Consider the following 16,657-nt stretch of genomic DNA (forward strand, 5'->3'; position numbering starts at 1 on the left):
AATTTGCTGAAAGAGACCATGAGCTTAGTATCTCCAGGTACAGTTGTGTGACCTCATGTGGAGCATGAGACACAGTTTGGACTCAAACAGTGTTGCGTATATATAGGACACATGTGCATGAGGTCACATTTTAAAAGATACCTAAAAAGTAAAACGCTTCAGAATTTGATTTGTCGTGATCACACACAAAACACACACACACACACACACACACACACACACACAAAAAAAAAAAAAACCAACCACGATGGCTGCTGGCTCTTATTGTGGTTGAAGCACAAACTTACATCACGTGAACGCAGCATCTCACTCGGACAGAGGTGGAGAGAGGAGCTGCGTGCCACGTGCGTACTCGGCTTGGATAGTAGTGGTGCTCGAGCTCCGCAGGCGCCAAACAGGCTCAGTGCGCGCCACAGCCCGGGTTCACGGACCGGACCGGACCGGACCGGACCGGGAGAAGAACAGGAGAAGAACACAGAGCCTCAACGCGTCTTCTTCGTGAAGGTAACAAATCAATGTTTGTTTGTTAGATTCATGTCAGACAGACGCAGAAACCGAGGAACCAAAGGTTCGTTTTGCTTCGTGTTTATTTGTGTAGTTTAGTGCAACAAAGAAAACATCCCTGAACCTTCAGTCCGTGCCCACATTTCCACCTGCGGAGAGCTGCTCCATCCGACGCACTGGAAGCAAAAGCGCGCGTTACGAGCCGCACTTCATTTCATCCAAATCCTGTGTGGAGAAAGTCTATTAAATACCTGTTTCCATGAGGTCGACAGTAACTTTATGGAAGAAGAGCAGTGTGACAGTGTCGAGATTCATATATAAAGCAGAATGCAGAAGAGAGAAGATTTAAAAAAAAAAAATAAAGGAGCTGTCGTCGTGCGCTGCGCAATAAATAACTTGTGCGGAACCCACAGTGGGTAATACGGTAAACAGAGACCTCCCTTACTTACTGCACTTTCATTATTATAAAGGTGAACTGGTTTGCAGAAGGCTCCCAAACACACACGTGTGAACAAAAAGTACACATCCACAACAAAACGCCGTCGATGTAAGTGCTGCGTTCACTGCGTTAGTGCTGGGAACATGGTTTGGATGAAGGCGGCTCCACCTCATATCCTGTTTAACAACACTCTCAACGAACTTAGTTTCTCATCGGCTGACTGCTGTGGCTGCTTCAGCACCGCGGACAGCGATTTGAGCCCGAGCCAGGGACGAAACGACAGGAGCACAGAAACATCTGGCTCGGATTAGAGAGTGCAGCCAAATAACGCGCTGTGCTGATTTAACTGAGCACGATCCACGGTGGTTTAGCTGTTTTCAATTATCTAGAGACAAAATCCCGTTTATACAGACAGAATGCACTCGGTTCAATAGGATCAGGAGGTGAAAGTCACACCAGCAACACTATTGTAATAGCAAGAAGTTGCAAACTTGAGATTGAATTGCAGCTTCAGCTTGGGAAAGGCTCCCAGTAATGGGCAGCCCACAGGCCTAGTTGGCTGACAACCATTTCTCAGTGTGCCAGCCAGACGAATATTGTTACAGCACAAACTCAGACTGAGATGGTGTGGGCTGCAGGGGATTATTTTTCTGCAATTGCGGAAGAGAAATGGTTTTCAGACACGCTGTCCGACATCCTGGCTGCCCCCACCCTGTCTAGATGAGAAACCCCTCAGTGCAGTGAGGCACACATTAATATAATAGGTTGCGTTATCTGAACATATTAGTGTGAAAGTTCAGACTGTGACTCAGAGATGGAGAAATGCCACTTGTGTAACGCGGCTGTGTTACGTTTGTGACCTCAGGTTTATGGAGCTTTCATTCATTTTTCCAGTTGATCAAAGTGGTTTTCAAAGATTGGTTTAAAGAAAGTTCAGGATCAAGTTGAACGTCTGTGACTTTACAACCTGCTGCTTTGTTAGACACTTCATTCGACTTATCCTGTTATTAAAGTCCCCCAGTTATTGCTGTCAGCTTTACGTTAGCTGTCGCCCATGTTGTCAAATGCGAAACTACATATTTAACACACCTGTGTCTTGTCAACTCAGCAACTCTACTGTTCAAACTAGAACAATTTGTCTCTCCTGCTAACAGGAAACACGTCTGTAAGTCACCATCCATAGAAACATCTGACACAAAGTCCACATAGAGAAAAACACTCAGTGTCCACACCGTGTGTAGTTGTATTATTAAACACAAAGCATCAGTCGTTGTACTAACTGCAGGTGAGTTACATAACATCGATGACAAATCCCTTACAAAAATTAGTTAACGATTTAAAGATTTACGTTATGTTAACAGGAGAATATTTATTCATTAAAAAGACATAAAAAAAACATGTTTATTTATAAAGTCGGGAGCGAGAGAACTGTTCTGTAGTGGGTGCTGTTTCTGTCTTATTTCTCAACCCTTCATTAACTTCACTCACTGTTCTATAAACATGATCCACACAAAATTCACATTTGTTAAACACAAACTGTGATATATACAACATATGTAATAAATCCAGTCTGTGTTCTGTGTGTGTGTGTGTGTGTGTGTGTGTGTGTGTGTGTTCGAGCACCTACTGTACATGACAGCATATAATAAGCAGCATTCATCTTCTGCTCTATAATCTTCCAGGATGTATTTGTGTCTCCGTGTCTTTCTTCTGTTTTCTTGTGTTTCCCTAATCCGGCATGGAAAGTGCACAACCAAATAGGAAGCCTCGCTCTGGGACTCACTCTTCAGTCCGTTCATGCTTCACTAATTCGGAGGCCTCTCTCTGTATAGTGTTGCCAGGCGACAGGGCCAAGTCAAGCACTTACAAATGGTAGACTTGTTCTCACAGCAAACACTGCGAAAGGGACGCTCGTTGTATGGGTCGCTGTTTTTGTGCCGGAGTCAATGGATTGTCAACCCTTTTAGTCACTGCTACGATGAAGTTCGCTCGCATTTTAAATAGACCCGTCTGCCATCTTTGTTACAAGTAGGTCTCTGTAGAATAAAGCAGTTCAGGATAATTGCCCCCCGAGGCATATGTTTGGGTAAAGCAAACAGAACCTTAAAGGGCCTTTTGCAGTGACTTCATTTCAAATCATTGTTCTTTTTCACTATTACCTACTGTATTTATGCTCATGACGAGATTTTTAAAACGCTGAGAACAATCTGACGGACAAGATATCTGCACACTTTCTTCTCTCGATCGTGAATGAAGGAGAGGGAGTGACAGTTCAAAGCCAGAAACCGTTTTTTGGAGCACTATGAAAGGCCTGGGCTATATCCAGTGCCCCATCCAATGAAGATGATCTGCTGTTAGAGAGCGGTGTCCTGCATTTCGCTGACTGCTCTGTTGTCTTGAGTTTGATGGACGAGACGACACCTACCTTAGGTCAGCTGGTTCTAATTTGTTTCTTTTCCAGTTGGCTGGTTTTGTAACCTGAATCCAGCGGGGTTTTTTTTTTTTTTTTTTTTTTTAAATGTGGAGCGGAGGTGAGAATATGACACAAAATTTCCACTTCATTCTCTGTCTTGACAGCTTGTACCACCAGGGGGCTGAGGCTCCTCTTAAATTAGACCACGCACAAATCATTGTAGCATGTTAGCTCGACACTGGAAGCCGACACAGGTGAAGATAACGGCTGATACACTGTATAAGAGCATGTGGAAAAAAAACATTTGTGTAGGTTATAACATTACTGTTAGTGTTGCACAGTCAGGGTAACACTCTTTATTGGTTGAAAGATAATTTAAAATGAGGAATAGTTGCTCTGCTGATCCGTTATTGTTACTCGATAAATGTTAATGGCTGAAATGATTTACTGCATCAACATAATAAGTCATAATAATTATTAATAATACATTTAAAATATAAGCTCCTTTGTAATAATGTTATGACCAGTGACACACTCCCTCAGTCAGGATGACAGAGTCACTGTAGACAGTTAGTGCCTCAGAGAAATGCGCTCTAACGTATGATGATGCACGTACAAGTGTGATTTGTGTGACATGTTATATAGTCGAAGAACATCATTATCTGGGCTTTTGTAGTTGGGAGAGGCTACATACGTTGTGTTGTGTGCACGAGCATAGTGCAAGGTAGACTCTCAGCAGGCCCATGTCAGGGGCTGCCAGCTTTGTCCAGCTGTGTCTGTGGCTTGATGACAAATCTCCTCTCGTACATTGGACTGCTGTTGTCCTCAGGCTCCTCCAGTCAGCCCCAGCGACTAACTCCGACAGTGTTAGTTGCCTATCCACATCAGATGCATCACAGGGACTGTAGTCACAGCCACAGAAACTGGGTCAATAAGCATGTCTGTTTTTTGCCATTTTGAAAGCATCAGTTCATGCGGCCACTAAGTCTGAATGTTATGTGCTATACTATTACTGAGTTACACTGTATTAAATTACATTTTGCATGCCCCAGATATTTTAAAAGAACATTTAGCAAAATAAAAGGTTCTAAAATATAATATTACATTACGAGTTATCTATTTCTTAACCTCCCTGCTGCTAACAAATACAGTTTTCCCTGGAGGTCTGTGTTTCAGCACAGTATTCTTCACTGTGGAGGAGGCTCGTGACATCTGTGTTACTCTTCGCCTAGCCGTCGTATTACCAATTGCTCATGAAAAATTAGGTATCTTTGTCGGTGAGCCACTTAAATTGAGGCTGAAAGGACCTTAGGTGCATGTTAATAACTCAGACATAAGAGGAATGCCCTACTTTTGGTGATGACATGCCCTTTACTCTCACAGTGGTGTGCATCTGCCTTACTCAATGTCAACATGGACTCCTAGTGGACTCCTAGTGGCGATGTTCAGTATCACATTTATGGTTGAATGATTTATTACTTAAAATGTTTTAAAATTATAGATTTTCTGTGAACTAGTATGACAGCCTTAAAATCAGACATCTCTGTAATTTACCTGATGTAATAAAATAAATGCAGTTTACAAGAAAAATACCTTTTATTGTAAAAGTAATCGTAGCAAAGCTTGGCCTGAATTTGTCACCATGTTTACCAGGGAACAAAGTCTAGTCCCACATTCAAATAGGTCTTAATAGAAACGTTGATGTTTATGCAAGAGAGAGGGTGTTTTGTGTTTCCCTTTGCAGGCAGGGACAGACCACAAGGCTTTTTTTTTTTGGTCCTAGTAGCTTTGAACATTTAATGAGAAATCATTTACAATAAAAATAAAAGCCTTTTTCTGAACTGAGATCAGTCGCTATTTCTAATCCTTTAGAGACCAGAACAATGAGTAGAACTATTAGTATTCATGGTGTCTTTCTGAGGACCGGTTTACCTCTGTGGACATTATAGTCGGTCCTCACATTATTACTATAAAATATTTATATAATTATATATAAGTGCTTAAATTAAAAAAATATATTTTAATAGAAAGTTGTGAAAAAATACATATTTTCAAAGGGATCCTTTAAACAAAACACTACAACAGTGGAATTAGTGAGTAAAATCTCCCTCTGTTATTTTAGTGGATACAATAGAAGCCATTGCTTTGATGCGAAGCTTTCTGGGGTGTGTGGTACACAGTGACCGTGACCACAGCACAGTCAAGGTTTTTGGACTATGGACTTTGTCACTACTAGTTTTGGGGTTGTCTGTGGTCTATTGTGCTAATGCCACTCTGTTGACAGCCTGGGTTTCATGGTAAAGCTTTGTTAGACACACTTCTGCTGCCAAATGCAGCATATTGCTAACTTTGACTGGAAGTTTGAGTTTGTGAACTCTGCAATAAGCACCTTTAGTTCTTTTTTGTGTAACTGACAACAAAAGCAACAAATCATGTGATGATGATGCTGAATTTCTGACCTTGGTCCTTGGGAAAACATTTAGGCAAATCCGTCCCCTGACTAGAATATGTCAGCAGTAATCTTTTTTTGAAGCAGCTGAAATGTCATAATGTGCACATTGTCCTACTTCTTGCAGGTTGTAGAGTTTGAAGTTTCCTGAAAAGCACAACCACCAAAGAGCTCCTTTCTTTCTCATTCAGTAATGATGCCCTATTTGCAGAAGCTCACATTAAGGTGCAATCAGCAGTTCAATGTGTGCTTTTAGTGCTGTATGACTAAAAACGGCTCTCTGGTTGAGAACAGTAACACAAGGAATGAGTGGAAAGCATACATCTTGTCTACATGTTGTATGCATGCTTGAAGCTAAATGACTGAAAATAGAGTCGTGCCATGGACAATGTGAATGAACAAGCCCTGATCGCACCATGATCAAGAATGGCATAGTCTCAAGAGCAAAAAATAAAAAAATAAATCAAATGTGTACAAGTCATATGGACTATGGATCAGGCAAATCAGACTTCATACATGTGCTGTATACTGTGTAAATGCAACAACTGTCTTCTAGGAGTAATTACCCTTTGATCTAAAAAGTGGGACAATTTACTTCATTCCCTTTAGAGAGATGAGGTCTGCAACAGGTGGTTCTAAATGATTTTAGATAGGGAAAGCTAAAAGACATATACAGTTGATGAATGATCTTTTTTTCTATGAAATGCCACTGATTTTACTTTGTATATGGTTTGTATGCTCCAGCGATAAGGTAATGTCTGTACATTAGGAATGACCAGAACCTGTCTAACCTGTGTGGTGCAGGTATATGACATGGTTTCTACATTTTCTTAAAAGCTTAAATTATAACTAACTTTATGCTCCATTCCTTCTACACCTGATTGTTCTGTCTGCTGAGACACTGCTTCACATGTGTGCACAGGTCTGCGCTCTGTTCCGCTGAGGCCTTACGCTCAGTCATGATAGACATTAATCCATAGAGATAAGAGATGCTGCAAATCCTACAAAGAAGAAGTTCAGAATCTGTTCACATGCTGTATTCACTCCATCTTTCCAGTCTCCCAGTGGGTGTCCAATATGGCAGCACACTGAGAACTCATTATGTAAAATCAGTTCCTTTCAACACATAACCCATGCCAAGATCTCCAGCGCCCCAGCTTCCAGCAACTATGGGCCTCAGGAACTCATACAGATCCATCGTATTGTGTGATGAGTGGTCACATTCATATGCTGACACATACTGTACGCCATCTGCAGGGCTGCTCTCTATAACCAACACAGAGGAAGTTGATGTATAAAGTATGTATGGATCAGAAAACGTAGGAAAACACACCTGACTTTATGTATTTTCATAAGTATCAGTGGTAGGAGCTATACTTCTGTATACTTCTGTATACTTCTTCTTTTGGCTAAAGGCAATGTGAGGGCAGTCAAACGAAAAACTTTACATAATGTTTTTTTCCCCCCACTAAGCTTTTGGCATTTGTGCACAATGTGATTGTTTAAATTTCAATGAGAGATCTAGAGGAGAGGGAATCTTTCCAACATTTCTTTCTCAGCTGAGAGGAAGAAACATTGACATGAAACATGACATTCATATTTATTACTTTATTTTCACGGATTCCCCATCATCTGTAGCAGAAACAATGAATTAGAACTTCATTCAGACTGTTATTTATTAGTATTCTTATCCCTCTTATCCTTCTTATTTCTTTTGAGAGATGTTTTTTTTTCTCATTAGTTTCTTCCACTTTGTCTCAGGGCCTGTTTGATCCTCTTTCCAGATGCTTTTATTACCAATAAGTCTCTTCTCCTATGTTGAAACTAATAAAAATATTTTATTGTTTACACATTGATTTATATTTTCTTTATGTCTCTCTCTCTCTCAGCTCCCCTTTCTGCCGGTGGCGCCCCCTGCTGTATTGGCTGTGGTATGAGCCTATGTGGCAGGAAGGCGCTGACGTTGCTGAGCAGCGTGTTCGCTGTTTGCGGCCTGGGCCTGCTCGGGATTGCCGTAAGCACCGACTACTGGCTCTACCTGGAGGAGGGCATCATCCTTCCCCTCAACCAGAGCACGGAGATACGCATGTCCCTCCACTCTGGCCTTTGGAGGGTTTGCTTCTTGGCTGGTGAGTTAGTATGAAGCCTGAAACACACGGCTTATGTAGGCGGGGTAAAGTAAGTCAGGGTTACCTTTTGTCCAGACTAATGTGATTATCATCAGTTAAAATCCAGACTGTCTAAGGTCCAGATTCATGAAGACTCTCGTGCACTGTTAATCTGAACAAAAAAAACCCAGCTCAACCACCTCCTAAAACCCCTCTGAGGTTTATCTGCGTCGATAGGAAGATGCTAAACATAAAAGTACATAGACTATTTACAGTTAACCATATAACCATGAAATGTGCAATAAGATTGAATGTTTGTGATCAATGTATGAGTGTCCCTGGTCCTGCACAAGACTTCTATGAACCGAGGCCTCAGTGTCTAGTTTTCACCTTTATTTCTTTCCTCTTTCATTCCGTCTTTTTAACCACTAGTCTGCACAAAGTATAACAGAAAAGGTGTTGTAATGATTGTTACCTTAACCAGTGCCTCTCCTTTTCCACACTGTAATTTAATGTTTCACCTTTTTAAAATTGCAAATCTTGTTGTTCTTGTTGATCGATGGCTTCATGGTGTCTTTGTCCCTGATTTACCCAGTAGCTGATTTATATTCTGTAGCACCCCACGCTCTTTGAATAGATGCAGTAAAACCCTCAGTCTGGCATTGCTTTTAGTGTTTTCCTTCTTTCTGACCTGCATCCTTTTCTCCCACTGTAACACTGAACATGAGAAACAAGGATTACATAAATCTCCAAACAGTATTCCTCCTCAGCTCCAACAGCACAAAGGCATGCTTGGAGGTCTTGATTGGAAGGAAACACTAACTGTTAGGTTTTATTCTTTTCTTAGAGACACAACCCTCCAGACAAGTTTTGTTCCAGAGTAATCCAGGTATCAACTTTTTGTTTTTACTTCCTCTACTGAAACTAGCAGTTTAATACATCACTGTATAGTATATGGTTTTTTCTATTATACTCAGCGTTTTTGCTCTACATACCAGTATTTCATTGTTCAACTTTCTGTTGATTTGTTCCATTAACCCCTGTGCTCTGTCCTGTTTCAGGGTTAATCGTTCAGTTGTGGCAAATATTTTGGCAATCCGGTGGTGATTAGGTAATGGATGCTGGGGTCAGAGCTATAACTGGACTAATGGTCTAGTGTGTGCTTTAAGTGGCAATTGAGCGGCCTTATTGCCTAATTAACTATTGTGGTTCAGAATGTTTGACCCAGAAACGATTACAGCGCTCTATCACAGTATGTTGTTGTCGTGTGCTGTTTTAGCTCATATTGATGTTAGTTTGAGTTCACTGGGTGTTTCAATCTATGAGTTCCATGAGTTCACACAGAGGATCTTTATGTACTTAGACTCGTTGTGAGTGTATTGTAGATCATAAGGATTTGAGCAGAACTAATTGTAAGACTAGTAATGACATTGACTAAACAGGCACGGTTAGTTTCTGTATTATTTTTTCATGATTTCCATTCTTGGAAGCGAGCGTGTGCGTTTTGCTTGTTATATTTATCAAAGCAATGTGCCCGTGATCAAATTGCACTGTAGCTTCAAAACAGCATAATTAAATTCACATTTCCATTTGTTTGAATGTATTTTCATTCTCTGCTGCCATAATAGTTTTTATTATCTGGAACAGCAGTTACCAGAGTCCTTTAAGACGGATGAAAATGACCCATTAAGTAAAGTGTAATCACAATTTTCAGTAATAGTTCTTATTTAGTGATTATTAGTTCCCTCTGTCCATTTGAATAGAGTCATTCTGCCCTGTGGTAAACAATTAAAAAACACTAGCTTTACAGTCATGCAATGATATAGAGATGGTTTAATAACCCAAAGGAGGCAGACATCAGGGAACCACCGTATCTTAAACTTCCCTTACCCTACACAATGGCTGATTGTGAGTGTGTGGATGTTTTCCACTTATTGGCATTAAACATGACTTAATGTCAAAATGAAAAGAAAATTTAAAAAGCAAGTGTGGAGGAAGAGTCTCATGATTATCTTCATACCCTTTACATCCCTTTAGATCACTTTCACACTCATTTAGCTATTGTGGTCGTGATGTATTCAGAGCAAATCCTAATTTAAATGCTTGCTTTCTGTAAGTAGTGTGTGTACCAGAAACCTATTAACAATTAAAGCATGAGATCATTTTTTTTTCTCATAGAGAACTGGATCCTCAGTATGAGAGACTGCGCCCTCAGTACGCCTTCTCCTAGTGCATCGTCAACCCGCAACACGAAAAGCTGAACCACGAAATATCACCTTATTCAACACCTCCCAGTGCCGGAGGTTAATGAGGTGTTGAGAAAGACATCAGTTGCAAGAGTGTGTATTTGTGTGTCAGTGTGTTTGGTGTCAGACGTATGTGTTGAAGCGTCAAAGAGAAAGGTGCTATAACCTAATGCTGGGCGTTCCTCGTACAAACAGGGAAAGCAGAAACTGCGTATTATGCCAGAAAAGCTCTTGATTTCACATTCACTTGACTTGCTGTGAGCTTCTTTTTTTAAGTGGCTTCCAACAGCTCCTCAGAGCGGACATTGTTTCACACCTTCCTCACAAAGCTGCCTCATGTCAGTGCGTAGTTACTGAAAACTTGACGTTCGTCATAACGTTTTTACCATGACAGCCGTTATCACTTGACTTTTCCTTGTCAGGCGGGAACAATTAACAGGTTCATCAGTTGATACCGTGTTTCCACTACAGATTTACAGTATGGGGATTTGTATTGACAATATTTTATCCCTGTCCTTTGTTCCAGGGGAGGAGAAAGGCCGGTGTTTTACCATAGAATATGTGATGCCCACCAACGTCCAGATGACCTCTGAATCCACTGTCAGTGTCCTGAGTAAGTAAAAAAAGGAATCCAAGAAGTTGCAGAGGAAGATGGAAGAGAGAACTAAGAGATGTTACATATAAATACATAAGTGTTGGAGGGGCTGTGTGAGCGCTATTTCAGAATTTGTAAGGTTGAGTGGATGTAGGGACTTGGCCGGGGTCTCCAAGGCATCACGCCCTCTGACTGAAGCTCTTTGCTGGCAGGTGAAAGACGTGTATGTTAACACCATGTGCTATTGACGTCCCACATGTCTGTCAGCAGCCTTTTCCAGGCCAACGACAGGGAGAGTGTTGACACTGCGAAGTTAATCATAGCTGGATTTTGGGTAACATTTCCTTTTTATAGAGACCCACAAACTGTCAAGACAAACACATATATATACTGTATATATATTTCGTATACTTGACTTTTGAGACACAGTCCACAACCCCTTTTGCACGATCACACCACAGCAAAGCTGGCAGATGATCTAGCATGGTGACAAGTACTGTGTGCTACAGTACATGTTGTGCCATCGCTACCTCCACTTACTAGCTTTTTCCACAGCTTTCAATACGTTTTTATCGTCTTCTCGTATTTTCCTCAGTAGAGTTTGTTATGAAGTAGTGAACTAGTTTATTTTCTAGATAAAGAAAGATGTTTATTTGTCTCATAACCTGTTCTGGAAACTAATGAACACATTTTGTAAACAGAATGTTAATAGGTGGGATTGCATTTCTAAAGTAGTTACGGGCAAGTTTACCTCACAATGAAAACTTTACCCAACCAATTAAGTAACCAGCTCCTTTAAGGGTATGACCTAAGACTTGTGGTCTACTTACAGATTAAAACGTTGTGTAATGGAGAACAGGGTTCTGGAAACAACTATCTCAGACTGGTTCCTTGTGGGAGGTACTGTGCCATTTGCTCACTGTAGGGATGTCCAGCACCATTTTAACATAACATTAATGAATTAGGAGCTGTGACCTATACCCATGAAATGACAACCCTGTGGAGAATAACACTAAGTAGAAAGTAGCAGACCCAGTGCTGTGACTCTACGCAGGGTTTCTCTTTGGGCCCCAGTCAAACTGAATTCACCTCATTTTTCCTTGTGTCATTTCAGAGATGATTCGTTCTGCGACACCCTTCCCTCTGGTGAGCCTCTTCTTTATGTTTATTGGGTTTGTACTCAGTAACATCGGCCACATCCGACCCCATCGCACCATCCTGGCCTTTGTTTCTGGAATCTTCTTCATCCTGTCAGGTACTTGGTTCGGCTTTTACTCACAACACAACATTTGAGTTGGTGAACTAATGCTGAAAATAGATTTTCTATTACAAATAGTTGTCATGTTACAGGCTGCAGTTGTTCTTATTAGAACCTGCCCATAGTCATTAGTGATCTGTGACCCTCTCTGTGTCCACACAGGTCTGTCTCTGGTTGTTGGTCTCGTGTTGTATATCTCCAACATTAACGATGAAATGTTGAACCGGACCAAAACTAACGAAGCCTACTTCAGCTACAAGTACGGCTGGTCTTTCGCCTTCGCTGCTATCTCCTTTCTGCTCACTGAGGTAACGTCTTTACTACAACTGTGATTGAAGTAATGCAGTACTTCACATTTCACAATCAAACTAATTCTTTAAATTCTTTGCACCTACCAAGACCAAAGGCTTCCACAGAGGTAAATAGAGTAAACTATATTTCCCATTGTGTCTGATCCCCCCACAGACGGCAGGCGTCATGTCAGTGTACCTGTTCATGAAGCGCTACACAGCTGAGGAAATGTACCGGCCCCACCAGGGCTTCTACCGGCCTCGCCTCAGCAACTGCTCTGATTACTCTGGCCAGTTCCTCCATCCAGACGCCTGGGCCGGACGCGGCCGCAGCCCCTCCTCCATTTCCTCCGAGGCCTCGCTCCAGATGAACTCCTCCAACTACCCTGCTCTCCTCAAGTGTCCAGAGTATGAACAAATGTCCTCCTCACCTTGCTGAGGCGGCGGATGAGTGGTTGTCTCAGCACCATATAGGGGTTGTTTTAAGCTGCCTGGATTTTGGCATCAAATTGAATCACTACAAGTCTGTACTTTAAGTATTCTGACCTGATTCTCTCTACCCTCCCTACTGCTGATTTTGTAGTAATGCCCTTTGGGTCTGTGGGGCATGAAACATAAGATTGAAGATCAGCCTTTTTGCTTTATTCTTTGCTAACTGGAGGGAATTGTTAAAAGACAAGAGTGAAGAATTTGACCAGGTTGTACTTTTATTTGCCTTTTCACTAGTCTTTAGTGAGATGTGGCTAGCAACCAGCTGATCTGACCACGGTATTCACCTGAAAGCAGTTACCATGATACAGTACCTTTAATCTACAGTGAGACCGTCCATTGGTTTTTCGTAGTACTGCTGCAATCCTTGCTGCACATCTGCTGCTACAGACAGTGTAGGACACACGTTAGAACTGGACATATGAGAATATGAAGATAGATGCAGAATATGCTGTTTTCCACTACAGACACTACAGCAGGTGAAGTTGCTAAAAAATTCCCTCAACTTAAATATAAGATTATAATTCAAATTGTGGAGACTTATGAATTATAGAATTCGTTTTTCTACAAACTGCACAACTCAGTTAGGACTAATGAGGCACTTTGTGTAGGCACTTTGGCTCGTTGTTATTTTACAGGTTCAGACATGTTTATGTGACATTAGGAGTTAGACCTTAGATTAAACTCATAAAACATACTCTGAATGTGAATATAAACACATTCAAAGTGATCATTTACAAATAATTTACCACTATATACCTTAACAGTCGGATTTATTTGACCATAATGACCTTCTATGTGAACCTCATCTGTTTTTGGACCTTGTGTTTCTTTTTCAAGTATGATTTTTAAACAAATTTTAAACAAAGACCAAAAGTCCTTTATGTTCCTTTTCAAGTTCACTGCATAGGATGTTATGTACAGTGTTTTACAGGACGTTTTAGGCTGCAGTAGTTGGAAATCTTGACTTTTTGTATTTGCTAATGTAATATTTAGTTGACTTTCATTCATACATTAATTCGGAAGCATACGTCACAGGTATTAACACCAAAGGAATGGTTTGTATTATAGGCTGCTAGTCCAGACATATTATCGGCCTAAATCTGAATATGTTAATGGATATTTAAAGGTTTGTGTTTGTTATTGTACGTTGTTGTAAAGGAAAAATAAATAATGTGTTTTTTTACTCTTACAACCCATCAGTAACAACAGTAACAAAGCTTTTTTATTCCAAAAGAACCCATGATTACTGTATACAATAGGCCGATAAGTCAAGAAATGAAATACTAATAATGTGTTGAACCAAAATGAAAAAAGCAAACGAGCAGTACAGGGGAAACAGTGTTTGACTGTGTTTATCAGGTTAAAGTTAGAAAACATTTTCTAGTTGGCAGCACTTTAAAGCTTGGTAATAATTGGGTTAGTGTGGCGTGATCTTTTGGTAATGATGAGGTAATTGCAGGTAATATCTAGGTAATAACATGACAATAGGGGGAATATTTCAGTAACAATACTGTAGCTCTCCACATTTTCTTAACCATGTGCTTTTGGCCTGCTGTTACCCAGGTCTATCATTACTTATCACAAGCTGTGACCCGGTTATTACTACAGTAACTACCAGGATATTTTTTGATTATTATTTTTCATTCATTCAATGACTTAGACATAATTCACTTGACTTTTTACTTAAACATTACCCCTATCATCACGTTATTACCTTGATATACCCTATCATTGCTTGTTATTAACATTAGAAACATTACCATACTGACACCCCATTATCACTGAGTTGTGAACTAAGCTGCTTCTGTTTAGTTTATTTAAGTAGATGAGGCCAGAGAGGAGTAGACAGGAATGTGTGGAGAATGACTGACATTAATCCATTGTGAATGTAAGATGTACTGAAGGAGCCACTGCCACTAAATGAGATTTTTCTGCATATAGTAAAATACCTCCTTTATAGAGATTTATTAACTTACAATATAGATAGAAATATTTTTATAATTTACCCCCACTAATGAAAGGAAAATGTTTTCAGGTTGTGGCTACTGAATATATACATTTCATAAGTGTGAGTTAACATATTAAAGAGAAACAATTTGTCTTGTGCAATAACTTTACCTTAGTTTGATATGTTACTCAAATTAGATTTATTGTCAGTATTTAATGTTGCACGGTGTGACCTCCACATGTATTAATGGCATGCAACATTTTATCACTAGATCGTGGTATTCCATCTGCACAACATGTGAACAACTAATTATCCAAACTGTGCCAAACTACAGTTAATGCTCAGTCTCTCCAGCACTGTACACAGCGTACAGATACCAGTTACAGGGTGTTTATTTCAAACACTGTAAATATGAAACTAATAGTGTGTATATAGACTCAATTTTGTATAGATGGCAGTAACTGTACAATATGGATGTTCTGTGGTTGAGTAGATTCATATGCAGTATGTGTGACAGCTGCTTTGCCTCCTGAATCACATAGAGAATGTGAGCTTTTGCATTATATACATAAATGATGTATATAAGATATAAGATGGCGTCATTGTCAGACATGAAATTTCAATATCTGTGTATTTCATTTCATTGTGTTATATGTGCAATGAATATGTATTCTCAAAGAAATAAACTTTAATGGGATTTGATAAACAAACAAATCAGCTTGTTTCTTCAGTAACTGATTAATATATGTTTCTAAGAGCTTCATAATATACTGTCGGGGTACTAGTAGTGTTTAAGTGGTTTTTGTCAGTCGAAGTAGCTCTAGCCACACCTCCAAACTTGAGGTCATACTTTTTCCACTATCACTATGAGGCTTTTATGGATGTTCTCAATAAAGACATGAAAGGACAGATTTTTTCTGTGTCTTTATCTCTTTACTCAGATGAAGATTAGTTCACATTTTATGACAAATTAATGCTGAAAACCATAAGGTTCAAAAAGGTTCACTTACTTTTCTTGCCACTGTATTTTGTCAGGGGTTAGAATTCAAATGATTTGTAACACAAAGTCCTTTTATAGACTCTAAGGCTGTAAAAAGTTTAACGTATCATTATGAAACACCTTTGCACGACTGTTAATTGTGAAAATGAAAATGAGTTATGTGGCGACACTGTTACTCAATCAAGACCATAAAACAATAAACCTGCCTGTTATTCCTATGGGGGCAGTGTAAATACTGCTGTAGATATGTGATGTAATAGACATTTCACATTGTGTTGAAAACTGTTAAATAAAATAAAATAAATAAACTGCAAGACATAGTTAATGTGTAGCACAATGTCCCCCTCTATTGACACAGTGCAGAAATACACATCATGAAATCCTTCAGAACAAGATTGAAACAACAAAAAGTCAGCTACTGCTCACATTCTTCTTAGTTTTAGAAATTTAGTACACAAAACATTTTTTTTTCCCCAGATCTGTATGAAACTGTTTAATAGTTTGATCCATTTACCTGATGGTGATTACTGTGTACTTACATTTACATTTACTTGCTAAAGATTATTACTGGTGGAAGTAACCCAGCAGTAATTAGCTAACTAGCTCCATCTGGTGTCATTTCTGTGGAGATGCAAATGTTCAACTGAGCACTCAGATTACAATAATAGACACAAACAACAACAACAAACAAAAAGGACAATGTAACAAATATAACCTTGAGCCAATGATGCTTATTAACTTCGAAACACAGTAGTTGAACATGTAAAATGATATTTGGACTTTTCAGTGCAGATTTTCCTACAGAATTAAAAAAGAAAAATCTGAATCATCTGTGTCCATCTGTTCAGGAAGGATGGTATCTATAGATATCTTCACACAGAATCAATAAACTGAGAAGCACTGTGAATGTGACCT

The 16,657-nt window shown here is 39.8% G+C and overlaps 1 protein-coding gene across 1 annotated transcript; it reads left to right on the forward strand.

Moving 5' to 3' along the window:
* Nucleotides 1-395: 395 nt before the first annotated feature.
* LOC113161411 (voltage-dependent calcium channel gamma-5 subunit) lies at nt 396-15,433 on the forward strand. Its single transcript, XM_026358984.1, has 6 exons — nt 396-504; nt 7,695-7,934; nt 10,686-10,772; nt 11,869-12,009; nt 12,175-12,320; nt 12,478-15,433. The coding sequence occupies exons 2-6, from the start codon at nt 7,739-7,741 to the stop codon at nt 12,739-12,741; spliced, it is 834 nt and encodes a 277-aa protein (XP_026214769.1). The 5' UTR covers nt 396-504; nt 7,695-7,738; the 3' UTR covers nt 12,742-15,433.
* The last annotated feature ends 1,224 nt before the right edge of the window (nt 15,434-16,657 follow it).

This window comes from Anabas testudineus, chromosome 1 (genome assembly GCF_900324465.2).
Source record: "Anabas testudineus chromosome 1, fAnaTes1.2, whole genome shotgun sequence".
NCBI classification, from domain to species: domain Eukaryota; kingdom Metazoa; phylum Chordata; class Actinopteri; order Anabantiformes; family Anabantidae; genus Anabas; species Anabas testudineus.

What these genes read in the sequence shown, in the direction of transcription:
- LOC113161411 (XM_026358984.1), top strand. Translation starts at nt 7,739, where the DNA reads ATGAGCCTATGTGGCAGGAAGGCGCTGACGTTGCTGAGCAGCGTGTTC. An exon ending in GAGGGTTTGCTTCTTGGCTG is followed by an intron (nt 7,935 to 10,685) that starts GTGAGTTAGTAT and finishes CCTTTGTTCCAG; the next exon opens with GGGAGGAGAAAGGCCGGTGT. An exon ending in ATCCACTGTCAGTGTCCTGA is followed by an intron (nt 10,773 to 11,868) that starts GTAAGTAAAAAA and finishes GTGTCATTTCAG; the next exon opens with AGATGATTCGTTCTGCGACA.